At 47.1% G+C, this 27,363-nt stretch overlaps 1 protein-coding gene across 1 annotated transcript; it reads left to right on the forward strand.

Moving 5' to 3' along the window:
- The first annotated feature begins 8,632 nt into the window (after positions 1-8,632).
- FMOD (fibromodulin) lies at positions 8,633-18,852 on the forward strand. The gene is made up of 3 exons (XM_043484728.1): positions 8,633-8,939; positions 11,616-12,603; positions 17,250-18,852. The coding sequence occupies exons 2-3, from the start codon at positions 11,625-11,627 to the stop codon at positions 17,399-17,401; spliced, it is 1,131 nt and encodes a 376-aa protein (XP_043340663.1). The 5' UTR covers positions 8,633-8,939; positions 11,616-11,624; the 3' UTR covers positions 17,402-18,852.
- The last annotated feature ends 8,511 nt before the right edge of the window (positions 18,853-27,363 follow it).

Here is a 27,363-nt window from a genome sequence, read left to right on the forward strand (position 1 = left end):
ATATGCTAAATATGTGTTAAATAGAGATAATTGTAGCTGTGTTCCAGAGTGCTGGGCTTCCCTGGTGATTCCGATGGTAAAGAATCTGCTACAACGCAGGAGACCCGAGTTCAATCCCTGGGTTGGGAAGAATCCCTGGAGAAGGAACTGGCTGGCTACCCACTCCAGTATCCTTGCCTGGGAAATCCCATGGACAGAGGAGCCTGGTGGACTACAGTCCATGGGGTTGCAGAGTTAGTCTCAAATGAGTGAGCAACACTTTCACTTTCTTTCCAGAGTTTTATAAAGTTTAATGAAATGATGTGTGAGAACTTAGCCTTAAAAATATTAATTCCCTCTGTTTCCTTTTTCTAGGTCTCCAGAAAGAAGGCAGATCCTTCTAATCCTGCACCCTACATCCCAGTTATACCCTCAAACCAGAATATGTTTGCTCCTGGAAGATGTTGTTTTATTGATCTATGAAATGAGATGTTGGAGGAGGGGAGGGGCAGGTCCAAGGGAATGTAGCAGGCCAGACAGAAATGTCTCAAGGTGAGTGAACTTTTTGTGAGGCTGGCTGCTGGCAGGGAGGTGAAGGAGAGAGCAAATTGTCTCATAAGGATGTGTTTCCTAAACCGGCTGGAAACTGAAGAAGCAAAAGAAGAGGGAAGAGAGTGAGTCTTTCTGCATCTTGATTGAAAATGAAAACGATTTCTGTTCTTGTAAATTCCTTTAGAAATGTGGCCTCATGAGGATTGGGGAAGGAATTCACTTCTTCACAAACCTTTACCAAGCTGCCTTTACCAAACAGGCCATTTGGCAGTTTCTCTAGTAAGAAAGCTGTGGAGGAAGCAGCAATGTCCCTCCTCAGGCTACACAGCAGACTGCAGGGGGCTGGGCCAGTCAGTTCCTGCTTTGGGTGACCTCACGGCCAGCATACCTCCCCGAGATGCAAAGGGGCACCCCTGCACCCCCACCCCTACCATCACCAGCTGCTCCTCCAGTGACTGAGGTGCTCACCAGCCAAGGTGACCTAAAACTGTGCTATTCAATTTGGGATTCCTGGGATTCACGAGGCCCTGGAAAAGCAAGGTGTATCTGAAGCATCATTTTTACTAAAGGAGATTTTTGGGGGGGGGGTGTGATGTGCTCAGTCGTGTATGACTCTTTGCAACTCCATGGACTGTAACCCACCAACCTCTTCTGTCCACGAACTTTTCCAGGCAAGAATACCAGAGCAGATTGCCGTTTCCTACTCCAGGGGATCTCCCCAACCCAGGGATCATACCCACATCTCCCGAGTCTCCTGCACTGGCAGGTGGATTCTTTACCACTGTGCCACCTGGGAAGGCAATTTTTTTTTTTTTTTTGATGGGGGGGGGTAATTTCTACTGAAATAAACATGAATGTTTTATGGAACAAAATCCAGGTGATTTTTTAACATCAGATGTGAGATCAGTTTGAATGAGATGCTTTGGATTATGTTCCTTAATCACTGGAGAGTACACATTCATTCTCTCCTTTTCTGGGTACTTCATTTAAAAAAATGTTTGAAAAGCCCTTCTATTTGGAGCTAGATGTTAGGATGATCTCTATCTTAAAATTCATCATGATCATCCGCCTGCCTCTAGAGAGCACTCTCAAACCTGGTTACACACTAAAACCATCAATCAATTCACAAAAAGACATCAGATCCCATCTGCAGAAATTCTGCCTCATTTGCCTAGAATGGGGCCCGGGGCTGGGTTTGTTCCACTCCCCAGTGGCTCCCACGTGCAGTAGGGGCTGAGAACCACTTTTCTGACTGAGTGCTGCATTGTCAGAACCCTAGATCCATTGGGCCTTTGTTCTGTTTTTTTCTTGTGTGTCTCTGTTTTCTTTCCAGGCTGTCATCAACTACAGTCCTACTAAGATTATCTCCCCTCTGATCTTCCCATAGGTTAAGACATAGGTCCTCCTTGTTAACCAGTTCCTGGACAAACATCCAAGGGAAGGAAAGGAATGACATTTTCTAAGTATCTCCTATGTGCCAGGTGCTGTGCTAGACACTTAAAAATTTTTTAAAACTACCCCAAGAGCTAGGTGTTAACATTTCATGCTAATAGATAAGGAATCTGAAGACCAAGGAAATTAAGTGGTATGCTCTAGATTCTGGGATTGAAAGTCATTCTTTCTGACTCAAAATCCCTGCCCTTTCCAAGACAATGACAATATATTGCCCTTCCTTTTTGTTTTTAAGGGATTTTTCTTAATTATTTTTTTAAATTGTTAAACTATTGCTTTATTACAGGAGCCATAGAATGAACTAGAGTCCTAGATATCTCACATGGTACTAGGGATCCTTATTTCTGGTCTTTGCAGACCTAATAGAACTAGACCTAAGTCCAAAGACCTTTGGATGGACTCACAGGAGCTGTTTCCAGTTCTTGCTTTGAGAATTCAGCCTTGTCCATCTCCAGGTAGGAGTTAGCCACTCTTCACAGCCCAAAGGTATTCAGAATGCTGCCACCAGTTAGGTGGTATTCTCTCCCCAGCCCAAACCTGATTCTTATACTCCTGTGTGGGAAGGAGCTGAGGCATCTCCCTTTCTGGACTGGTCTGTACATGGCTCTTGAATCCTGACTTTTCCATGACCCCCTGGGTAAGATATTTCCCCTATCTATCCCCCAAAGACATTTGTATATGTCTGTGGAGGTTTCTACACTGATGTTATAGTCACCTCTGTTGTCCTTCCTTGGGGCAGTTCAATAATTTCAGCCCTAAAATTCCCACCTCTATCCTCAGCTAACTTCTCTCTGATTGGTTTAAGTTACCAAAGTATGTTTACTACCCTTTAGTAAAATCAGCTTCCTCACCACTCATTTATTCATAAGGTTTAGAAAAGGCCTAAGATGTGCCAGGCACTTGGCCAAGCATTGTGCTAAAGGAGGCACAACAACATTGCCTCCTTCCTCAGGGAGCTTGCAATCTACTAAAATATCAAAGGATGCAGCCATTTATTGAAGGCCCACATGTGGCAGGCTCCCTACTAGGAGTCTATGTCCTGTACGTCATTTAGTCCTCCCAACATCTCATGAGTTTAGGGTTATTGCCCCCACTTTACAAACGAGAGCTCCAAATCTCACTGATGCTTAAGCAATGCTCAAAGTCACAGAGACTTCGCTTTAATAAGTGGTAGAGCTGGAATCTGAACATATACCTGTGTTCTCAACATGCTTTTTCCTTTACTCTGGAGATTCTATAGAGCATAGTGGTCAGAAACCCAGACTCTAGAGGTGGACAGGCTTAAGTTTAAAACCCCAGCTCTGCCACTTTTAATTGCTATACAATCTTGAAAATATTAATTCCTGTCTCAGAGGCTGTGATGAGAATTCAGAAATGGTAGGTGGCATTTTAGAGCTAGTATCCAGGCCTGGTCTCACCTACAGCCAGGTCACGTCGCGGCGGACCCTAGCATGTGGGCACTGGCCTGTCCTACACCTGTTCTCTCCAATAGCCCCAAGCACAGTCCGAGAGGCGCCACCAGCTCATTTGCAGAGCAAAGACAGATGTCACATACTTAGTTACTGAAAGACCAAACCCTCTAGGCTTCAAATTTCACTCTGTCGCCTCTGCCTCCTTCCTCATTTAGGTGTCACTCTCTGAACCATCCTCCCTTTCCTGACTCAAATACACTCATACTTTCCAGAAGATGATTTTCTGGAATCCATCATGTACGTCATCACTATGTGAATAAAGACAAGTGTGCAGTAAATACATAGTAAAAACAAGAGATGCTATCCATTAAATAATAAAGGTTGTTTTCTGTCTTATTTTTAAAGAACTTATTAGAAGGAAATTTCAAAGCCCTCAATGCATTTCCCAGAACTTGGAACTTGAGATCTGTTTCTTCTTGCATTTGAAAGAAAACTAGCCTCCCCACCCAGCTCCAACATCTTTGTCTCCTCTTTGGGAAAGAGGAGACTATCCATGGTGAGAACTTACAACAACCACTCAGTGTCAAGGGAATAAGGGAGAACATCTCCCTTGGAAACTCTGGGACACCATTTTTGGGTACCCATATAACAAGGACTTTCCATCAAAACCTCAGACTAGTAAACAATCCCTCTCTGGCATCAAGAGTTTTCAGAATGGGCAAGCAGCAGGACCTGGCTGGTAATGCAGGACCATGATCATCTTTCTACCAACCTCTTTGTATCCAACTCAATAATTTTGTTTGGGTGGATTTCTAGTCTTACCCTTCATTCCTTGGTTGTTTGGGATCAGAAGTGGTGTTATAAAAACAGTGACTTTGGGTCTTATGAAGGTTGAAGAGGAAGGGTTTGGCAGTCACAGGCACATATCTCTCTTTGCTGAGAGGAATTTGAATCAGGAGGCACTTCAGCCCTTCCAGACAGAGTGGGTCCAAACATCAAAGGCAATTAGTTTTGCCCAGTGGTTGTGGCTTAACCTGCACTTTTTCTGGGTGGGGAGGAAATAGCAATGACATGAGCCCCTGGAAAATATAACTGACCTGAAGGCCGAAGGGTTTTCCTGGCCTGGTTGGTGGTTATTCCACCAAACATTGGGTTCTGAGGACAGGCAAACTCCGTAGAGAGCCAAAAATACAGTTCATTTTATAACCCACCTACTAAACGCCAAGCATTATATGCCCAGCTGGGGACAGGGGTTACAGAAGCAAGTAATAGTCTCTCTCTTTAGCTTGTTTGCCGTCTAGTAACTGGGCAGTGCTGCTGGCCTGACGCCTCTCAGGAAGCACCAGTGTCCCACGTGAACTTCCTTTATGCGCTGGTTCCTTTGACAATCTGCAGACATCAGGATCCCTTACTTGGTGTCCCATACTGAAACCAAGTTCTGAGGGCCGAGATCCAGAACCGGGCAGACTGAGAGGCAGTAGTCAAAATGGAGGCTAGAGTTCACTGACAAAGGAATTTGTGAGCAGTGAATGGTTTGCTGAAACTCTCCTCTCGACCTGATCCTGCTCATCCCCTCCCTCTTTCCTTTCTCCCCAGCCTACCTTGCAACAGAACAGATGACTAAAGACTTAGTGCAAACCCCACCAGGGGATACTGTGTTTTTTGGTAGATCTTAGTTGGAAAGAATCCCAATCAATGTTTGGCCCCTAGACTCTACTGACTTCCATTGTTAAGTGTTATTAAGTGTGGGGATATAAAAGTCGTTCCTTTCTCAAGGCCCTGTTTTCTGGAGACTGTCCTGTCTTACCCTTTCATTACATACTCTTTCTCATGCTCTTAAGACAGATACCGTGGCTGATATGTCGGTCTCAGCAGATGTTCTGCATGCAGAGCGAACTTCCTTATCTTCAAAGCCTTACTATTGCCTTGCTGAGCCCTGTTACTGAATTCCAGATATGTCCTCAACGAATATGCACTCAGTGTTTTCTCGGGGAGTTCTCTTTCGCGAGCTCTCCCTGTGCTGTCTCTCATAATCCTGTGTGGTTGTGAGAATTAATTCAGTGCAACACTGCCACGTTTAAGTATGCTAGAATTTAAAAAAGTTAACATCTGTACCTAATGGGTAGATTTGTCCAGGCTATCTAGATCTAGCTATGAAGTGTCTCTTATGTCATGTTGCCAAAACTAGTGTTTTCCATTGTAAAGTGATTGATTTCTGGATTCAAAAATGATGAGAAAGTTATCTGTGCATTATTTATAACCATCTTCACATTAAGGCCATTCTGCCTCACTCATGAAACCAGATTTTGCTCCTTATGTGCGCTCAGTTGCTCAGTCGTGTCCAACTCTTCGCCACCCCACAGACTGTAGCCTGCCAGGCCATCCATGGGATTTTCCCAGCAAGAATATTGGAGTAGATTGCCATTTTCTTCTCCACGGTGGCTTCCCAGCCCAGGGATCAAACTCTTTTGCAGCTCCTGCACTGGCAGGCAGATTCTTTACCCCGGAGCCACCTCAGAATCCCTTGCTGCTTATATACCTGATTTATTTTCAGCAGGTAATCTAGCAAACCTTCTTTGTGTTTCCATCTCTTAAGTGCATGCCAGACATAGAGTAGATGCTCACATGTATTAAATTGAAATGAACTATGTCTGGAGTCAGGAAACAAAACCCAGTATCCCAGACCCCTCTCATCCTTACAATCCCCTGCCACAGATTCAAGCAGATTGGAGCACTGTAATTAGTTAGATTCCATATTAATTGAGTTCAACCCTGACAATAAGGTGGTCACCATCCGCTCCACTGGTCCTCTTGCCTTGTGTTGTGAGAAAGTGTTAGGTCTTTGGAGTCATGTAGGTCAAGGTTCGAATCCTTGTTTTACAGTTTAATTGCTGTATACCTGCGATTCTCTATTTTCAACACAAAGTATCTGCTGTGATTACTAATGAGATAACATCCGTAAACCATCTAGTTTATAGTAGGTGGTCAGCAAAGGCCCATTCATTGTATTTAATCTTTTTAAAAACTTTGAAATTTCTGAGGAGATTGGGTCCCTAACAAGGACTTTTCATATTATGTCAACAGTTCAAAACCTACTGGAGCAACTGAAAGTTCCATTGTTTAAAATTCAAATCCTAAATTCTTCAAATTCAAATTTGAGGCTTTCTTAATTGGTATTTTTTAAAAAAAACAGGAGTGAGTGTTTCAAATTCAAACCCTTGTTTATTGTTGATGGAAATGTAAAATGATATGACTACACTTTGAAAAACAATATGGAAGTTCCTTAAAAAAGATACAAACAGATTACCATACGATCCAACAACTCCATTTCTGGACATATAAGCAAAAAGTAATTAGAAGTAGGCTCTCAAAGAGATATTTGTACACCAATGTTCATAGCAGCATTATTTGCAAAAGCTAATGTAAGCAACTCAAATGTACATTGAAAGATAAATGGATAAGCAAAATATAGTATATACATACAATAGAGTGTTATTCAGTCTTTAAAAGGAAGGAAATTCTGACACCCGCTACAACATGGATGAACTTTGAGGACATTATGCTAAGTAAGGAAGCCAGTCTCAAAAAGATAAATGCTGTATGATTCCATTTGTGTGAGTCATGTAGAGCAGTCGAATTCACAGGGGGAGAAAGTAGTTCTTTCTATTTTGGTGGTTGCCAGGGGCTGGGGGAGGGTGAAACGGAGCATTTTTGTTTAGTGAATACAAATTTAAAGTTTTAAAAGATGAACAAGTTCTGAAGACTGGTTGTATAGCAATACTTAAACCTTCTGAACTGTGAAAATTGTTAAGATAGTAAATTTTATGTTATGTGTAATTTACCACAGTTTTAAAAAGAATTTAAAGGGGTGTTTCTTGGATGTTAGCAGGAGGCAATTAGTTTAAGAAAGAGCATTTCAGAAGCATGGGTTCATCTAAGCTACTGAGATTCTGGGTATCCAGATTCTTCTAGTGCCTGACCTTCCAGTTTATCCTGATATATCTAACTGCCTGCGTGCATCTGCACTGGAATGCCTAACAGGCATCTCTAACTTAGGCTCTGTCCCTCCCCATCTTTCTAAGGTCAGGAAATGGTCCTACCACCCACCCAGTTGCTCAAACTCAAAATCAAGGACTCATCCTTCACTTTCCCTAACCTCTTCTCTGGTCCATCTTCAAGACTTTTCAACTCCTTGTCTAAACATACATTGTTCCCTCTTTCACTGCACTGGCCCAATCTGCCATTATCTCTCAACAGAGGACAGCTAGAGCTCCTGCTTCCACTCTTTTCTCCTTTTTACCACACAGCAGTCTCTCCCATGGACTTTTTAAAATGTAGGTCAGATCTTTTCACTTTCTCTCCTTAAAACAAGTTTTTTAAATGCATTCAGAATAAAAGTTAAATCCATTCCATGGTCTAAAAGTCCTTTCATGGTCTAGTTCTTGCCTGCTTCGACGACCTCATCCTCCCCTTGCTCAGAGTCTCGACATCTGTAAAATGGGTATAAGAGCAATCATCTCTACCACAGACTGAGTGAGCATTAGCTGTGTGCTGGGCCAGGGACCTCACACAAACTACCTCAGAGAGACCTTACTACAACTCAACAAGGTAGTATTGTTAACCTGAGGGTCATCATGAGATTAGGTAGGTGTGCACGATGTTAGTGCCCAGCAAAGTGAAAGTGAAAGTCACTCAGTCGTATCTGACTCTTTGCAACCCCATGGACTATACAGTCCATGGAATTCTCCAGGCCAGAATACTGGAGTGGGTAGCCTTTCCCTTCTCCGGGGGATCTTCCCCACCCAGGACTCAAAGCGGGGTCTCCTGCATTGCAGGCGGATTCTTTACCAACTGAGATATGAAGGAAGCCCTAGTGCACAGTAAGTTACTAACAAATATGAGAGTCCCTTTCTTCCCTTTGATTCCAGTGGGGAGAGAGAAATCCTACAGCCCAGACACGTCTACACTGGTCAGGGATGGAACTGGAGCCAGAGCCAGCTATCCTGTGTCCTCTCCCTTGTCCGTTAGCCTAACCACTTGCCCACAGAGGGCGCTGGAGCCCAGAAAGGTGAGCACTCGCTCTCCAGTGGGACCCTGGGTTGCTGAAAGAGTTAAGATGCCCCTTGGCAAATCCTGGCCCTCCCTATCCCTGCATCTGCCCTGTGGGTTTAATGAGAAATCCAGGCCTTTGTAAGAGACTGTACAAATAACCTCCAGAGCGCCACTAACTCATTCAGCAGAAAGAGACCCCAAGCTGCCAATGCTTCAGGGAAGATAAGTGAGTGGAAAGAAGGTGGTTTTTATAGCAATTTTGAGCGGTTGAGTGTGAGCTCCGCCTCTGCAGCAGCACTGAAAAAGCCAGGATCTGGGCTCCTCAACCTCTCTCTTCACGACGTCTGATTAGGAATTTGGGGGCGGGCCCTGGCCTGGCACAGGCGCGCACACTCTCAGTAGACACACTCACTCCTCTCCTGCTCACACGCTCTCCAACCAAGGAGGCCAGACAGAGGGACGTGGTCACTCTCTCAAAGATTCAACTTCAAGGTAAGTCGGTCATTTTCCTTCAGATTTTGTCCCTGGTAGTTCCATTAAAGGAGCAAAGGAAAGAGGCTGGGGAGAGGGGACAGGGCCCAGGGCAGAAGGAGCAATTCCTCCTTCCCCATCTGGACCGTGTCCCAGGATGCTAGAGCAGCGAAAGGGGGTAGAAGGAGGGGGTTCCCACACACCACCTTTGTCCACTGTAAGACAATCCTTTCTGACTGTTGGGGAGCCTTCAGCTTTCAGGCATGAAAAAGGGAAGGGTCAGGTATGTGGGGAAGCCAGCTCTGCCCCACTACTACTCAGAAGGTCCCCCATCCTAGACCTGTGCCCTGCAGTCTCTTCAGAGGGGCTGAGGCACCTAAATGCTCTTACATGAGAGGAGAGGGAATTTTGTGTAGTGCATGTGTTTGTGTGTGTGTGTGTGCTTGTGTGTTGCTGGGGTGAAAGGGAAAAAACACACAGCAGTGTTGAGAGTTGACCAGGTCCAAGGAACTGTGAAATGGGGACCTAACTCAGGTTACAAAGCAGCTTTTGGTTTGACCTCCTGGGCTCTGATAGGAAGAAGATATGGTTCTCTAGAATGGAGAAATGAAAGAACAGCAGTAACTCCTGAGTAAGCTCCCCCCAACTCAGAAAGTACCAATCCTAGAAGCTTTCCACCTCACAAAACTTTGAGCACAGGAATGTCTCTAGCATTGGGGGTGGGGTGGAGAGGATTTAAGAGTATAAAGCCTGGAGCAACATTGCTAAGAGATGGGGGAGGGGTAAAGAGAGGCAGAAAGTCCCCAACAACCCCTTTCAGCAGTCATGACACGAAAGAGAGTCAAGTGGGCAGCATGCACAGCCCTGGAAGGCTTGAAGAGGAGGGCTGCTCTTGCCTGCCAAGGTGCCTAGTTTGGAAGGAGAAATGGAGACAGAGGCTCACTGTGCCAACCTCCAGACAGCCACCCTGGTCCTGCAGCAGTCCAGAGCTGAGCACGGAAAAATGTGCTGCTGGCAGTCAGCCACTCTATCCGTTTTCTCCTGGGCAGCGCCAGGGCCCAGCCAGAGTGCCCAGGCCGTGGGTGGCTGGGGAGGCTCCCCAGGATCACTGTGGGCTCTTTGTCCGAGGCTGCTGAAGATGAGTGAGGCACCTCGCCTCTGGAGCCCGCGGGCTACTGGGATGAAGCAGGCCTGAGGGACTCGCTCGCAGAGGACAGAGAGGTCTGAGGGAGATGGTGGCCAGAAAGGGACCAGACTGACTGTCACCCCCAGGGGCCTTCTCATCAGCTCATGGCTTCGACGTTGGCTTTTAGAGCCCTTGCTTTCTCTTGTCCCCAGCAAGGGCCAATGGCAACGTGAACAGCATATGTGACTATGCCCAGATCAAGAAAGGTTGTAAAGTTTCTCTACCCAAGGGGGACACTCACCCCTCTGGAAGGTGCCAATTGCTCACTGGGGCTGTGCGGTGCTCTGGCTGTGGGTATCCAGAGTAAGACATCCAGCCGGACAGGCCGCCCTCCTCTTCCACGCCTTCAACTTCCCTCTCGGGGATATCAGACTCACACTTCTCTCCAAGCCTCGCCTGCTCTCATCTCACTAGCACACAAGGGCAAAAGCTGTGAGCTGCCAGGCAATGTGGGGCCCAGCTACGGAGACTGGTAATCCAGAGGTCATCACCGAGGGCTTTGGATGGGAGAGCAGGACGCCAGAATCCCATTCTAAAGTCATGTTCCCCTGGGCACACTCAAGAGTCTTCAATTCCTGTTTCATTGTTTGATGGTCCTCTTGACCCTTGCTGGCTCTGGCATAATGTCCATGGTGGAGCATGAGGAGCACTTTACTAGACACCATGGAAGACAGCCCAGGGTGCTAAGACTTCATGCTCTCAGTACCCCCTCTAGAACACAAGGTCCACACTGGGGGCCACAGCCCCTCTGAAGGGAATCTGTAACTGCTGTATAATGGCCCTTGCCAGCCAAGTTGCAAGTATAGTCACAAACTGCCAACCAGAGAGTTTCCTCACTAGTAGACCGTTACAGGTTCTGGCACTGTTACAGATGCTGGTACCACAAGCCCCAGCCTTGTGATGGCTGCAGGGGACCACACCCTTCCCCAAAGACTCAAAGCCAGAACTTCCCAAGTAGTTCAGATCTTCCCCTTTGAGACCTCAAGCCACTCCTGGGTGTTTCCCAGAGATATAGGAAGACCCAGAGGGTTTTTTCCTTAGACTCTTGGCAAACATTATTCCCTGGGGAGTTCACACTGGCTGTAAAGTCAGGCACAAATAGAACCCACCACCACTCCCACTCCCATCGAAGTTGCTGTGGGCTTTCTAGCTTCCCTAACAGTACCTTCAGGTTGCTAGAGGCTCCTATGGGCCTGCTCTCTGAAAAAAAATAAAAAATGCAATACCTCCATTCAAGCCCCCTCTGATCTCAAAGGCTATGTTTCTGTGAGTCTGTGAGCAGAGGGAAATGCACCTAGCTCCCCCAGGGAGCCAAGGCCCATCTGGACCAGCTTGTAGAGGCAGCGCTGGGAGAGGCCCAGAGGAGGTGGCAGCAAGGACTCTGCTCAGAGCTGCTTTCTGCTGAAGGTCAGGTCTGCAGAGCTCAAAGCCCAAGACTCACCTCTTCTGCCTCTCTGACTCCCGGAGTCTCCTTCGCACCTGATTCCTCTATGTTCTCTCCCTTCTTGCAGAAACACAAAATGCAGTGGGCTTCCATCCTGCTGCTGGCGGGGCTCTGCTCCCTCTCCCGGGCCCAGTATGAGGAAGACTCTCACTGGTGGTTTCAATTCCTCCGCAACCAGCAATCCACCTATGACGATCCCTATGACCCTTACCCCTATGAGCCTTACGAGCCTTACCCCTACGGGGGAGAGGAAGGTCCAGCTTATGCCTACGGCTCTCCACCCCCACCAGAGCCCCGAGACTGCCCTCAGGAGTGCGACTGTCCCCCCAACTTCCCCACAGCCATGTACTGCGACAACCGCAATCTCAAGTACCTGCCCTTTGTCCCCTCCCGCATGAAGTATGTCTACTTCCAGAACAACCAGATCTCTTCCATCCAGGAGGGTGTCTTCGACAATGCCACTGGGCTGCTCTGGATTGCTCTCCATGGCAACCAGATCACCAGTGATAAGGTGGGCAAGAAGGTTTTCTCCAAGCTGAGGCACCTGGAGAGGCTGTATCTGGACCACAACAACCTGACCCGGATACCCAGCCCACTGCCCCGATCCCTGAGAGAGCTCCATCTTGACCACAACCAGATCTCAAGGGTCCCCAACAATGCGCTGGAGGGGCTGGAGAACCTCACAGCCTTGTACCTTCATCACAACGAGATCCAGGAAGTGGGCAGTTCGATGAGAGGCCTCCGATCACTGATCTTGCTGGATCTGAGCTACAACCATCTGAGGAAGGTACCTGATGGACTGCCCTCAGCCCTTGAGCAGTTGTACCTAGAGCACAACAACGTCTTCTCAGTCCCCGACAGCTACTTCCGGGGCTCCCCCAAGCTGCTGTATGTGCGGCTATCCCACAACAGCCTCACCAACAACGGCCTGGCCTCGAATACCTTCAATTCCAGCAGCCTCCTTGAGCTTGACCTCTCCTACAATCAGCTGCAGAAGATCCCCCCAGTCAGCACCAACCTGGAGAACCTCTACCTCCAAGGCAACAGGATCAATGGTGAGACGCTGGCAAAGGGGAGTGGGGAGTGCTGTCTGTTGCATTGGAAAGATCTGATCCCAAGTGCTGGGGGCAACACAGAAGAATTAGAAGTAGGAGAACCAAAGAATATTGATGAAGCAAGTTGAGAACCCTGCCACATCCCCGTACAAAATGGTCCAGAGTGGCATACTCTTAGACTACATGGCAGGGCTAGGAAAAGTCACTGGGGAGTGGGTTGGTATGGAAGAAGAATTCTCAGAAGAGGTAAGCCTAAATTTAGGTCCCGAAAAATAAATGGGTATGGGCTGGAGGAACACAGGACTGAGCCATCCTTAGAGATGCCATCGCCACAAAAGGACCAGTCATTTACCAGGTCACTTTGAGGGGACAGCTAGGAGACTGCTGTGTCTAACAGGAAGGGTTCATGTGTCAAGCTATGAGAAATGAGTTTGGAGAGGTTTGGGAGGGGGTGGTTCGTAGACAAGGGCATTTAAGTTGAGGAGGAAAGTGGGCTGCTAAGAAACCACTGTATCTGTACTTTCTCACTGACTCCAGGGGGGACGAGCTCTCTGTCCCCACCCCTCATCAGCCTGGTCTTATGCTTGGATGCTTGTGTTTTAAACATGCAGCCGGTGGACGGGAGTTTGCAGCCCCGCCGAGCTGCGAGCAGCACTTGCTCTGGCTGGCTCTCCAGGAGCATGAGGAGCCCCTGGTGGTGGGGCAGAGGGTCCCTGGGTGACACGAGCTTGGCCCCGACCAAACCCTGCAGTGGCGAGCAAGCACAAGGCCTCCTGTTTCCCAAACACTCCCCACAAGGCCCAACGGCCGGCCGGTCTGTCTGCGAGAACCAAAGTCTCCATTTCCGATTGGACTGTCTAGGTGCCTCTCAGTCCCTCTCTGGGTCTTGTGTTCAGAATGTGCTTACACTGCGCCAGAGCCTCTGATGTCTCAGCCCAGTTGGAAGGCGCTGAGCCAGCATTAACTTCTCCTCCTCCGCAGCAACGCACCTCTCCCCCTGGGGGAGGAAGGACTCATTAGTGGCCATTGGCAGAGGGCTTTGAAGTAGAGCCTGCTGAGAGCAAACAGCACCGTCCCAGCATCAAAGCACAGATAGGACTGAGGCCACAGCCTCTCCATGGATCTCTCTCTCCCTGTGCTCACAGAACAGATCACTCATTTGGCAAGATGTTAACAAGCCAGGCAGCCCCCCGAGTGAGAGACGCACCAGTCCCAGAGGTGGACCATGGGGTGGGCAAGCTGAAAAGGTCTCTGGTTCTCTACTTTGAAGTGCAAGACACCATCATACACACAGCAAACTGTTCTGTGTTTAAAGTCTCTCTTTCTTTGGGGAAGGTCTTCCTGTTCCCAACGCAGGGTTCTCTAATCTCTCACATGTTGCATGATGTAAAAGCTTTGACATTTACTTGTAGCTGTCTATCATCTCACCCAGAAGTCACCACTACTTACCTGCTACCCACTCTGAATCCAAGAGGAGTGTCACAACAGAAATGTCATATAGTATGCTGTGCTTTATCAGAGTTTGACCTTGAAAATGTGACAGCAAAGAGCATCTGTCACGGGAGAGAAGCCAATAGTTACTGCCTAACTGTACAACCAGTGAAACCTGGGGTGGGAAAGACTCCATCACAGCATCTTGTCACTCTGCCTTCTTGCAGAACCACATATGTTGTTTAAATATAAGGTAGTTCACTTCTTCCAAAAGCTCTGCCAAAGATAAAATCACGTTAGTCAAGAGTCCTGAGGTCTTGCAAGAAAGTTTTTCCTAAGTCAAACCTAAAAATGTTCAGTATCTACCCCAAATCCCTTCTTGTGCAGTTTAAGCCAAAGCTCCTCTATCTGGTTGTCTCCCTCTTAGTCCTCGTTTTGGGGGTAAATAACAACAACACCTTATTTTTCTTAATTAGTGCATTAGTACATCAAAAGCTTTGGTTCTGGACCTGGCACACAACTGAAAAAGCACTTGCTTTTCAACACACAGTAACTATATTATAAACTTTCCCCCTCTTTCCTACTTTGACGTTGCCAGATACGGTTTTATTTTATCTTTTGCATTGCATAGATAGGGAAACTGAGACACAGAGAAGGAAAAGCAATCTCTTCAGGTCACCCAGACCATGTAATATAGCCTCTGCCTTTAACATCAAAGAACTGAGGGCCAGGCTTCTCTGGCTGAGAAAGGAGGGAGTACATCTCTGATTCATTCCACCAGCAGGAAAGTGAGTTCCCCAAGCTCAGCCACTCACCTAGGCAAATGTGAAGGAGGTCTCCCTGCAGGGGACCCAGAGAAGGGGTGGGTAATGAAGGTAGGATTGAAGCAACCCTTTGAGAAGAGAGCTAAAAGGACAGGAGCTGAGTGCAGGGGAATTAAGGCTCTCTCCCTCCCTACTTCTTTCTTCCACTAGCATCTCCCTCAGTTTTTCCAGCCTGGCAACAGCAGGAAACACAGCTCAGAATGTTATTCAGTAGCTCTGGGATCCAGTGGAGAAGGGCCAGCACACCAGAAGGAATTTGGAAAAACTTATGTCAAAATTTAATCTGGGATGGAAAGTGCCCTCCAGCATCTCCAAGCAGGAGCCCCTGTCCTATGCATGAACTTAGAGAGGACTAACACGGGGGCTCACAGTGCTCAACGTGTGGATAAAATCTATATATGCTGAGTGCTGAGCAACTCCTAAATATGTCCCATATTTATACTCGCACCGTTGGGAGCCAGGACTTCAGCAGACAGTCTGAAAGCCCCAGGCTGCTGTAGAGAATCCATTGTGGAACCTCTAAGTGCAGCCCCCCAGTACAGCTGGAAGTGATATTCAAGCCAGGCCACTTCGTTTTTCTCTCCAGCCCAACCCACTCTGCCTGTTCCATGCAGACACCATAGACCCAGACTTGACTCAGCTTCGACTCACCCCCAAACTGTCCACTTGGACGTCACTTGATCTGTTCCCTAGGTCCAGAAAGGGAACATCCAAAAGCATTCCGGGTCTCCACCCGACCCTCCCCGAGTGCTCTCTAAACAAGGATATTTCCCATTCTTCTCATTATTTTTTGGTTTTTCTGTCTTACATTTGTAGCACATGTTAATTGGCTGCAGACTTACCCCATGTCCTTTTGGTCAGTTCTTAACAGAGACTGAAAATAATCACTAGTGCTAATTTCAAAAACAATTTCTTCATCTATCTAAGCTTTCTATAGAGAGCTTACTTTTCATACTCATAACCACAATGCCTTTGACAGTCACCCCAGGAAGAGAATCAGGAAAGCCTTCCTCCCATTCCTCCTGCCCAGCTCCAGGCTGACACACAGCTCCTGACCACTGTGGCAAGCAGAGGAATGCCTCTGGTGGAAGCAAAAGCAAGCCAAGCTCTGAGTCTGCCTAAGTGTTACAGCCCTCCAGATGTAGCCTACCAAGTCCCAACAAATAACCTCACCCAAAGTCCCTTTTGACCTGAGCCATCTTTCTGATGCTCTCACATACCATATTGAAGGCAGCCTCTATGGGCGGCAGCAGCTTTTTGGTGGTAACTTTTGCTGTCCCTGCTGGAGTTTTGGGGCTTCCCTGGTGGTGCTAGTGGTAAAGAATCTGCCTGCTAATGCAGGAGACATAAAAGATGTGGGTTCAATCCCTGGGTTGGGAAGATCCCCTGGAGGAGGGTATGGCAACCCACTCCTGGAGAATCCCACGGACAGAGGAGCCTGGTGGGCTATAGACCATGGAGTTGCAAAGAGTCAGACGTGACTGAAGCAACTTAGCACGCACACAGGCTGGAGTTCTAGCTGAGCTCTTGTTTCAATCCTTCAAGTTTCTGACCCAGTAGGATAGAGACAGAGGTAGTTGATTTGTCTAAGAGAACAAGCAGAGGGAGAACCGGGTGAGTGGTAGCTGAAGGACTTGTGTTTAAACCAAACAGAATGATTGTATCTATTAAGATTACAGGACTTGGAGGGTTGGGGGAGAATCTTCAAACTTCTTTTGAGATTACAAAAATGGAGAGTAAACTAATCATATTAAATGCAGGAGGCAAGGAAATTGTTTGACTTTTGAGCTCCATGGCAGCTTTGTTCATCTATCTCCTTAAACCTCAGGGCCTAGATCACTCCTTTGTCTGAACTCAGAATGTACATGGAACAATCCCCTCAAAGCTCTGCACTCAGAGGCACTTGTTTCTCAGTCCAAGTTTTCTCTCTTTAATTTCTTTCCACTTTCTCTATCTGCAAACTGTTAGGAAATATTCAAGATTTAAGTCTTTCCACCTACCCTGTCTTCCTTCTCAACCCAATTGGGAAATGCCCTCCCCTTCAAACGCCGAACTTCAAAGCTGCTAGGGTTGTCTTTGACTGCCTTCTGCTGCCACCTGCTGCCCACAGAGGGGAAAAGACCAAGGAAGGCCTGCCAGGAAGGACCTTCCAGGGTTTTGGGGGGTGGGGGGCGTGGGTAGGAGGTGGAGCTATGCAGGCGGAGACCTCACTCTATCCCTGGCTCTGCTCCCCAACGGGTGCAAGTTTGACTCCGATCCTGGGAAGCGCCTGCCCCACCCAGCCAAGCTTCCCCCTCCCTTTAGAAGCTTCACAGACTCCGTAGGGCTTTCCTGAGGTCCCAGGCCCCTGATCTGGGTTTCTCCCCACCCCTTCCCCTCTTGTCCCCACAGAGTTCTCCATCAGCAGCTTCTGCACCGTGGTGGATGTCATGAACTTCTCCAAGCTGCAGGTGCTGCGCCTGGACGGCAACGAGATCAAGCGCAGCGCCATGCCCGCCGACGCGCCCCTCTGCCTGCGCCTGGCCAGCCTCATTGAGATCTGAGCGCCACCGGGCGCAGGGCTATGCCCCCACGCCTCTTTGCATTTGGCTTGATGGTTTGGTTTGGCTTTTGCTGGAAGGTCTGGGACAGACCGTGTGACAGAGGTCCATGGGCTCTCTCTCTAGTCTTCTTCCCTGTAGGCAGTTTTAGGCGGAGTCAGGGGACAGGCAGCCTTCTGCTGAGGGACACGAAATGCCCGTTTCCAAGACAGAAGTGGTTGGCAGAAGGTGTGAACCCTGAAGTCCCAGTCCCCGAAATCTCATTACCCTCAAGGTCTTCACAGTGATCCGGTGTCCTGAACCATTACCCGAGCAATAGAATAACTGTGCTTTTGAAGTAATACCTGACTCTGAGGGCAGCACCTGACTGCTCCCCCGCGTGCTGGGCTGGTCGTGCCGATACTCTGGGCTCCCACTTGCTGCTTCTCAGATATACCTCTTGCCCAACTGCTGCCTCCTCAGTCCACCTCATCCACTCAACCATGACCCACAGACATCTTAGGTAGAGGCAGGAGAAGCCAAGGCGTATGCACAACTGCCCAGTGACTGCTCAGAGAATGCACATTGGTGGCTGAGATTGGAAGGACACCAAGAATCACCAGAGGTCACCAGTGTGATGACAATATTCCTGGTTTGATATGGGAGGAGACAGCCAACCTCAGACTTAGCTAAATGTGTGGGGCTATATTGTAGCAACTGGGCAGTTCTTTGAAGGTGGGTCAGACTTCAGAAAAGGAAAGCGACCTGATGCTGCTTATCATCAGTGTCCGTAATGGAGGCAAATACGCCTTGAACTGGCTGAACTGAGGACGCAGCCCCAGTAGTGTCGTTCTTGCCCAGCACTCTCTGCATTCCCCGCAGCTCCCTACTTGAGTTTTTATCTTCAAAGGCAGAGGTTCTCAAAGTATGAGAGGTAATTTGTCCTCTTATGCAAGCAGAAAGGTCGATAACCTGATTGGAGAGATAGACTCCAACCAGCCCTGGACTTGCCACCCTCATTACTGAAGCTGGCTGTCGCTTTACAGCTTGGCTGGAGAGCAATTAATCTTTCCCATTTCTGAAAGTAGTGCTGCCTGGGGACCTAAACCCTGCTTTGTGGGGTACCACTGGGATGGGGCCATCGGGGCAGCCATGGGCAGAGACCGGTTGAGGAGAGCTCCCTGCACAGATGCCGTTGCTTCCCTGATACCGTGTATGCTTTGAAGCAGTTCCCTGAAGAAAGAAGAGGGGATCCTTGAACTATGTTCTTGGCTCCAGAACCTCAAATCCACAAAAGCCAAACCAGCTCATTTCAACAAAGAAGCTCTGATGTGAGGGGCAAGGCTGCCCCTTGCCCCAGGGCTCTTCAGAAAGCATCTGCATGTGGACACCATCATGCCTCTATAAAGGATCCTTATTACAGGAAAAGCATGAGTGGTGGCTAACCCAACCAATAAAGTTATTTTACAATTGCACGTGCAAGAATGGAGTCATTTAAGGCAAACACAGAGAAAGGTTACTTTAAGGGGACCTACCGGCATCACACAGGCCTCAGACTGGAGGAGCCCACATTCTCGTCTATTCTGCTTGGGCAGATGTAGCTAAGGGTTTTTGTTTTTGTAGGTCACCTGTATAAAATCTCTACAGCAAACTTTGTGCTCTGCAAGTTCTTCTTTAAATATAACTTCAATTCCACTAGCTTCATATTTTCTTCCGTTTGGTCCCCAAGAGATAAAGAAAAACTGTTTTGCTTTCCACCCCCAGTCATTCTAACATTTTTCTCCTTCAACCATTCTCCCTTGTCTACCCAGTAATTCTGGCACTGGTGGGTCTAGGGTGTTGTCTTAAGTGCCCCTGCCCTCTAGTGGCAACTATGTAGAACTGAGGGCAGTCAAGTACTGCAAAGCCCAGTTGTGCCTCAAAGAGTAAACTAACCAGTCAGTAGCGTGGTTCCATTCCTGAGTCAGGAAGATCATGGCAACCCACTCCAGTATTGATGCCTGGAGCATCCCATGGACAGAGGAGCCTGGCAGGCTACAGTCCAAAGGGTCACGAAGAATCGGACATGATTCACAGAGAACCTAGCACAGCACGGCACAACCCATCTGCTCTTTCGTTCAACCTCTCAATGCACATTACTTGAAAGCCTTTAAAAACATGGTGCTTAGCAACTGTTATATAAGTCAGGAGTGTGGGCTAGGCTTGTGCTTTTAGGACAAATCATCATTCTCTAATAGAGAAATAATCACAACTGATACTTATTGAGCTGAATATACTATTTACTGAATATATTCACTAATGAATTCCGTGAAATTCTGTGCCAACCGTGTTACAAATGATACAACTTCATCTGAAGCCAGAGTGAGCTAATTTGATTATAATCCTCTGGAGCAAGAGTTAAGCAGGAATTTGAGAATGCAAAAAGATGCGTCACAACTTTAGCCATACACCTCTCTTCAAGCAAGTTCGGCACATCTGCCTTGGTGCTCCAGTTCAGGGAGATGTCACATGAAGGAGGTGGAGACACAGACACACAGAAGGGGGTCCAGCCAAGCTGCAAGGAGGAATCCCTTGCCTCTCAGTTTTGCTTTTTAGCAGTTCTCATGAATATCCCAACCAAGACAGCGGGGGAAGAATCCAGAGCCAGGCTCAGCCATGATGCAAGACTTCCCTGATTTCTAAATCTGCTTCTCAAGTTGGTAGCAGGACTGGATTATCCATCAGGCTCAGTCAACTCTTTTCCTTTAAGCTACCACTTATTATGGGTTAGGTGTTAGCATTCTATGCCAGAGGTACTATTATTTTCAATATTTTATAGGTGGAAAGGCGGGCACAAAGAGGCTGAAGTCACCCAGGAAGGAAGCATCAAGCCCAGGATCTGAGCCCAGGCCATCCCCAGCTGCCAGTCTTGCTATCCTGTCTCCATTGCTCTAGCGCGAACACCTCTCAGTTACTGGTGTATGCAGAACTACTGGAGGATGGAGGAGACTTGAGGGCAGATGGGGTGTCATAAGTTGGGGGAGGCCATCTGACTTTATTTTTGTGGACCTAAATTCACTCTGCTAGTAGTCACAGTCCTTTAATGATTTTTCCAATTAAAATTCATTCTTCATCAATAAATATTTACCACGAGCCCTTGGTCAGGCACTGGAGATACTGTAGACAACAAAAGCAAGCCTTCCCTGTCACTGAGGATTTACAATCCAGTGCGGTGACAAGCACTGAACTAAAGAAGCACCTGAAGACCACATAGTTACAAACGAGAAAGGGCTGTAAAGATGAGGACGGGTTTACATGAGGAGTATCTAGAGGCCTGGCCTAGACTGGAGGACGGGGGCAGATACTCAGACATGAAGGGAGATGAAGAGATGAGAGGAGAGTCCAGCACAGCTAACAGAATACACAGACTTCCTAATGCAGGGAGTCCCCTAGACACCGAAAGACAACAAAAATGACTGGGGGCACAATGACAAGGAACAATGAGCCTAGAGCTGTAGGCAGGGCTAAAACCATCTACTGCCTTTATTCTATTTCAGACACAAGTAACAGACACTTTACTAACATTCCGAAGCCCCAGCTCAATCTCACATTTCTGTCTTCCAGAAACTAGTAGGTAGCATCTCATTTCACACCATCAGACCCTTTCCAGAAATCTTTAAAGGCAGCAATCTATTCCTACTTTCTCCTATCTGGCCCAGATCAGTACATTGGACATGTAACAAATAGTCAAAGCATCAGAAGGTAGGTGTAACCAGGGAGTCTTGACCTTTGTGGCAGTCTGCCAAAGCCTATGGACCTCTTCTCAAAATGTTTTTAAAGGCATAAAATAAAATCCATCGGATTCCAAAGAAAACCAATTACATCGAAATACAGTTATCAAAATATAAAATATATAAATATTTTAGATCACACACAGATGCTTGATTATTCATGTAATAAATAACAAGATCCAGCAACAGGTCCAACTACAGTCATTTCACAGTGCTGACGAGCACAAACAGCATTTCTAAGCATCTTCAGTAACTGTAATGTGATATGCAAATACACCTAATTTCAGTTGGTAACAAAGCTTCAGCTTGCTAATATTGCTATAACTTGGTACCTTCATAATTGAAATGCTAAACTTCAGTTAGCAACATGAAAAACAAAGATTCAGTGTTTTATCATCCAAGTTCCAGGACCCTCTCTAAACTGAGCCATGGAAAGACAGGCAGAAAGGCAGATCACAGAGGGAAGGTAAGAAAAGAAGGTAAATCATTGTCTTGTCTTTCTAGCAGCACAGCTCAATCATTCAACAAATTTTTTCTTTATGCAAAACCCCGAGACAGATAATATTAATTGCTGGTGCATTTAGTATGCACCTTTACATTCATGAAAGAAAGAATGTAAAGGTCTCCAGGTACTTGCTGTGGAATTTGGTGAAGACAACACTAACTAACCTGTATGACATCCACATGTGAAGTAGAGAATTGTCTGTCTTTAAACTTCACACAGTGGCACTTTCTGTACTACTCTGCTTCTTTCAGTGAACAGTGTGTCCAAGATTTATCCATATTAATTCTTGTAAATTCCAGTTCATTCATTAACCATGTTAGGGAAATACTTAAATTTATTTCTCTATTCTCCTTTTGAGGGACATTTAGATTATTTTCAATACTGTAATGTTAGAAACAAATAATGCAGTAAACCTCCTTTTATCTGTCTCTTTGAGACTGCATTTGAGAGTCTCTCTAGAGTTTACATCAGGATTCCTTGACGGTATGCTACTGGCATTTGCATCTGAATAATCTTTTGTTGAGAAGGGGTGGGGGGACAGAGTGGACTGCCTGTAGAATGTTTAGCAGCATCCCTGGCCACTATCCACTAGATGCCAGTAACATCTGTCTCCTTCTGAGTCCAAATCAAAAATATTTCCAGAGTTGCCAAATGTCCCCTGGTGGTGGCAGGGGGTGGGGGGGCACCACCAGTTAACAACTACTGGTCTATATGCCCAGGAGGGAACTGCTAAGTTGCGAAGTACGAACAAATTTTCCTCTACTTGATGCTGTCAAACCATTCTCCAAAGTGTTAGTCCCTCAGTCTTGTTCTACTCTTTGCAACCCTAAGGATTGTAGCCCATCAGGTTCTTCTGTCCATGGAATTCTTCAGGCAAGAATACTGAAGAATACTGGAGTAGTTAGCCAGTCCCTTCTCCAAGGAATCTTCCCGACCGACCTAGAGATCAAACCTGGGTCTCCCGTATTATGGGCAGATTTTTACCATCTAAGCCACCATGTGCACTCACACCAGTTGTACCTGAGTCCCCACTTTTCCACATCCCCATGATGCCAGTAGCTTCAGACTTTAGTAATTTGGACAGTCTGATGGATGAGACTTGGTACTGGTATTTATTTTAATTTGCATGCCCATCTTTTATTGTCAAAGATCTACTCCTTCTTAGAGGCTATGCTGAGGCTTTGTTGACAGTCCCCAAAAAGAAAAGGTGCTAAACCTGCTGGTCCAGCACTGAGAATCTGGAGCTGCAGTCTGTCTGCTGAGCATGCAGCAACAGAACTGGTCCTCCACACAATCGAAGATTAGCTCCCTCCACCAAGAAGGCTGAGGGAGTCCACGAAGAGGATTCTGTGCTGTGGGGAAAGGTAAGCAACTTGCATCTTTTCTAGTCTACCTGGCCTGGGGAGCAAACAGAGATTAGAAGGTGTATACTAGCACCATTCTTCTTGCAGAAAGGGAAAGGAAATGGCCTCTTTTGCCGAGCACAGAGGAAGAACACCCCAGTGCCCACCCGAAGCCCACTCCAGAGCTGCTGTCGTAGCCTCAGTGACTGTGATGGCACTCCACAGCAGTTGTGTAAGCAGTGTAAGCAGTGTTAGTGGGCAGGTACAGGTGGGAAAGCATCAGGAACACAAAGTGTAAGTGAAGGGCAGCATCAAACATGAGCAGGAGAGGAGGCCTCTGTGAATACACTGGCATCTCCCCTAATTCAGGTCACAAAGCATCAGGCCATGGCTGGTGAACACTGGTGAAGGCAGCAGAGAGGCTGGTTTGTAAGACCCCATGCCCCACCAAGGATGGAAAGAGAGAGGTTAGAGGCCAGCAGATGTGCTGGTTGGAGTGAGGCACAACCACGTATTGGCTACATTGTAACACCACCAGCTCACCCTCACTGTAAGACAGAAGAGGTGGGGTCCCACAGTTAGCACCCACATCACTTCACGTGTCAGCTGAGCAACCTGGTTAGATTGTAAATTCTTTAGAGGTAGAAATTGTGTCATATACCCCGTAACAGCACAAAGCTGGGTTCAGAAGACTTAATAACAACTGTCAGAACATATTTTGGGGGGCCAAATGGAAATAGTGGCATAAAATGGATTTAATAGCCTGTTACACACACACACAACCATTTCCCCCCCCCCCCCAAAATATAAAGTACCTTCAACAGTATACTCTATTTCCCCCAAATATCTATAAACTAAGAAGACAGGTCTGATTCACCCATTCTACAGATAGGGTAGATGAGAATAAACACTTTATTGACTTGCCCCTAATGGCACAGACTCAACACTGAAACCCAGGTCTACTGGCTTCCCACTGAATCGCACCCCAGTGCTCTGTGTTGCGTCCTGGTGTACCTTGCATCCTCCCTGTCCCCAGCATTTGGCACTGCTGAGATGTCCCAGACATGATTGCTTTTGTTCTTAACAACACAACACATCAACAAAGGTCACTTCTGACATCAACAGGGCACAGCAGGTGATGGGACATGGCAGGATGACCACCAGGGGTCTGTGAGCTGTGAATTGCCAGTCTTTGTGTTCACTGACGAAAATCTATGGACCAGTGTGTAGCATTTCGAGGAGAGGCAAAGACTGCAGAAGAGATGAGTTTCTGATAAGACAAGAAAGGACTTCAGTAGAAGAGGTTTAGGAAAAAACAATCAAATCTTGGTGTTAATGTAAGTATATAGAGAGATCAGGTAGGGCACTTCAGAAGTCCATGAAAAAAGGAGAATGTTAAATTCTATAAAATGGGATTATTATAAATCTTCAGATGCTGCTGTTCTAAAGTTTTTGAGAGGGACGAATTTGAATAAAAGTTCTTGAGGAGAAAAATAACCCTATCTTGCCAATAGGTCTCTCCCTTTATAAAATTCATGAGCTAAAAGCAGGATTCATGTGAAGGCTGGGGACAATGAGAATGTGCTAAGTGTTAACCTGAATCTTAAATTGCTTTAATGATAGAAATTTTACATGTCTAGAATCTAGTTGTTAGCTCTAGCACCTAAACCAAGAATGGAGGACTGAGAGTAAATATGGGAAAGGAATACTCCTTCCTTCGTTATTAATACCTAAAATAATTTATTAGGCATTATGTCAGACATTTTGTCATAATAATGCTAGGAAGTAGGTGCTACCATCAGTAGCATTTTTCATTAGTAGAAGCTGAGGTTCAGAGAGGTTAAGAATCTGCTCAAGGTCACGCAGCCAGTAAAAGGCAGATCTGGAATGTACCCTGTCTCCGTCTCTAGAGTCTTGATCTTGTTGCAACTGTACTAAATTCTTTCAATCTGTACGTGTGTGTATGTTTGTGTGCACTGAGGTGGGGAACAAGGTTATTAGAAGATTCATCTTACCGAGTTCACAGTGTATATCCTCAGAAATGCATATTCTACTGTCTAAGAGGCTGCTGCCAATAAGGTACTGTGTAATAAAACGGATGGTTAATTTGGTTTTAGAAGGTGGGTGAGACACAGGAGGGCGTGAGCACATACAGGTAAGAAGACAGGAGGGCCCTACTGACAAATGTGGGAAAACAAATGCTCAGATCCAGAGGGGCTTTGGAAAGACGGCCGAGGAGTTTCCCGAAACCCAGAACCTCCAGAACGACTCAAAACACCCTGCACCAGCCTTGCCGTTGGTCAGGCTGTGGGGGAGGTCTGAGAAATGAGGGAGAGACCTTCAGACTGAAGAACCTGAGACGCTCAGGCGGCAGCGGCGGGAGGGAGGGGGCGGGCACAGCGGCCGCCCGCCGGCCCCGCCCGCGCCGCCCTCCTTCTCCCTCTCTGGTAGCGCCTCTCCCAGGCCGCGGGCGCCGGGGAGGGTTTTGATTGGTTCGCTCTGCCCCCGGCCAGCCAATCAGCAGCTTGTTGCCGAGCTTCCCAGAGTGGGCGGAAGCTGCGGCGCTAGTCCTGTTGCCAAACTAGGAAAACCGAGTAGCGAGCGCGTTTAGCAGCGTGTCTAGGTCTTAGCCAACTCCTCGTAGGCATGGAGGGACGTGGTGAGTGGCCGCGGGCTCCTCCCTCGCCCCACATCCGGGAGGAAGGTAGGCAGACACCTGCCGGCCCTCACGCCCGCGCCTGGCCGCAGCTCGCCCTCGCTGGGGATGTGTGAGTCCGCGCAGCCCTCGCAGGTCGTCCGCGGCTGTCCCTGGCTGACAGGCGTCGCCTTGTCCCCGGCGTGTTGAGAGTGGAGAACTGCCTCGCTGGAAGGTGCAGAAAGCAGCCCACCCCCCACGTTTGAGGCTGGCCACACCGAGAAGTGAGGACAGGCTGAGGTACATTACACTGTACCCCACGGTGACCAAGGGACCCCCTCGTTCCTTGTGCCTTTGTGGCCTCGGCGGGGCTAATGAGAGGGAGAAGAGCCTCGGGAAGCAGAATTATATCTCAGGTCCCCTAGCCATTTGAATTTGTCACCCCATCAATAAATTACTGCTAACAATAATGCTCAAACTGCCACAAAGTAAGGGTCTGAACCAGAGGGTATCAGAGGCCCAGACCTGGAGCTGTGTACTCGTCCTGGTGAAGGTGGAAGGGGGTGCAGGTGGGACAGGGGGGCTACCCAAACAAAACTACTATTTTATCAATAGCAAAAACCACACTTCCAACCATAGCTCATTACAGATGGGAGAACGGGCAGAGGCAAATAACGCCTTCATCAAATTACCTGTTTCACTCAGTTCCCGTTGTGTAGCCTGTATGAATGCCTCCTGATCTGGTAATGGTAGTGAAAATAATATTTAATAACATTTACTGTGTGCTTACGAAGAGCCAGACATTCTTCTAAGTGCTTTAGCTATATTAATGCCCTCAACCATACTGATGTAACAATTTTTTATCCTCATTGTAAAGATGAGAAAACGGGCATTGAGAAATAACTTACTTGTGGCCTCAGAGCTAGTACAAGGCAAAGCTGAATTCAAATTGCATCTAACTAGTATGTTTCTTCCTAGGGACCTAGGGAGCCTATGTTCTTGGGGACATATACTGCCTTTTGAAGCAGTGTGTGCTCCCAGAAGCAGGACCTACAATTATTTGCTTTCTCAGTATTTAGATAGAATCACTGTATGGTCTCACTTTATAAAAATGAAACTAGATAAAATGGTGAATTTTGTTGTAGATTTTTACCAAAGAAAGAAAGGAAAAATCCTCCTATCCATATGCCTAGTCCTGGTCACCACTGAACCAATCTGGAGTATCCCTAAGTGCTATTGCTGCTGCTGCTGCTAAGTCGCTTCAGTCATGTCCAACTCTGTGCGACCCCATAGATGGCAGCCCGCCAGGCTCCACTCCGCTGTCCCTGGGATTCTCCAGGCAAGAACACTGGAGTGGGCTGCCATTTCCTTCTCCAATGTGTGAGAGTGAAAAGTGAAAGTGAAGTCGCTCAGTCATGTCCGACTCTTAGTGACCTCATGGACTGCAGCCTACCAGGCTCCTCTGTCCATGGGATTTTCCAGGCAAGAGTACTGGAGTGGACTAAGTGCTAGTAGGTTGGTGCAAACATAATCACAGTTTTGGACTGTGAATTTTAAATCATTATAACTAGGCTTAAGCATATCTTTATTAATCAAAATAGGAACCATTATAATCAACACATTTTTGCTAATGAGAAATGTTTGTTTATTCCTGTAGCATAAAAATCCGTGCTTTAGGATTTCATGATCTTTTGGAAAGCATTTTCTGCATCCTGCTAGTTGTAGAAGCATTT

This window comes from Cervus canadensis, chromosome 13, assembly GCF_019320065.1.
Source record: "Cervus canadensis isolate Bull #8, Minnesota chromosome 13, ASM1932006v1, whole genome shotgun sequence".
NCBI lineage: Eukaryota > Metazoa > Chordata > Mammalia > Artiodactyla > Cervidae > Cervus > Cervus canadensis.

Coding starts and splice junctions, on each gene's coding strand:
- FMOD (XM_043484728.1), top strand. CDS start 11,625: ATGCAGTGGGCTTCCATCCTGCTGCTGGCGGGGCTCTGCTCCCTCTCC. Junction 12,604..17,249: donor CCAAGGCAACAGGATCAATG/GTGAGACGCTGG, acceptor TTGTCCCCACAG/AGTTCTCCATCAGCAGCTTC.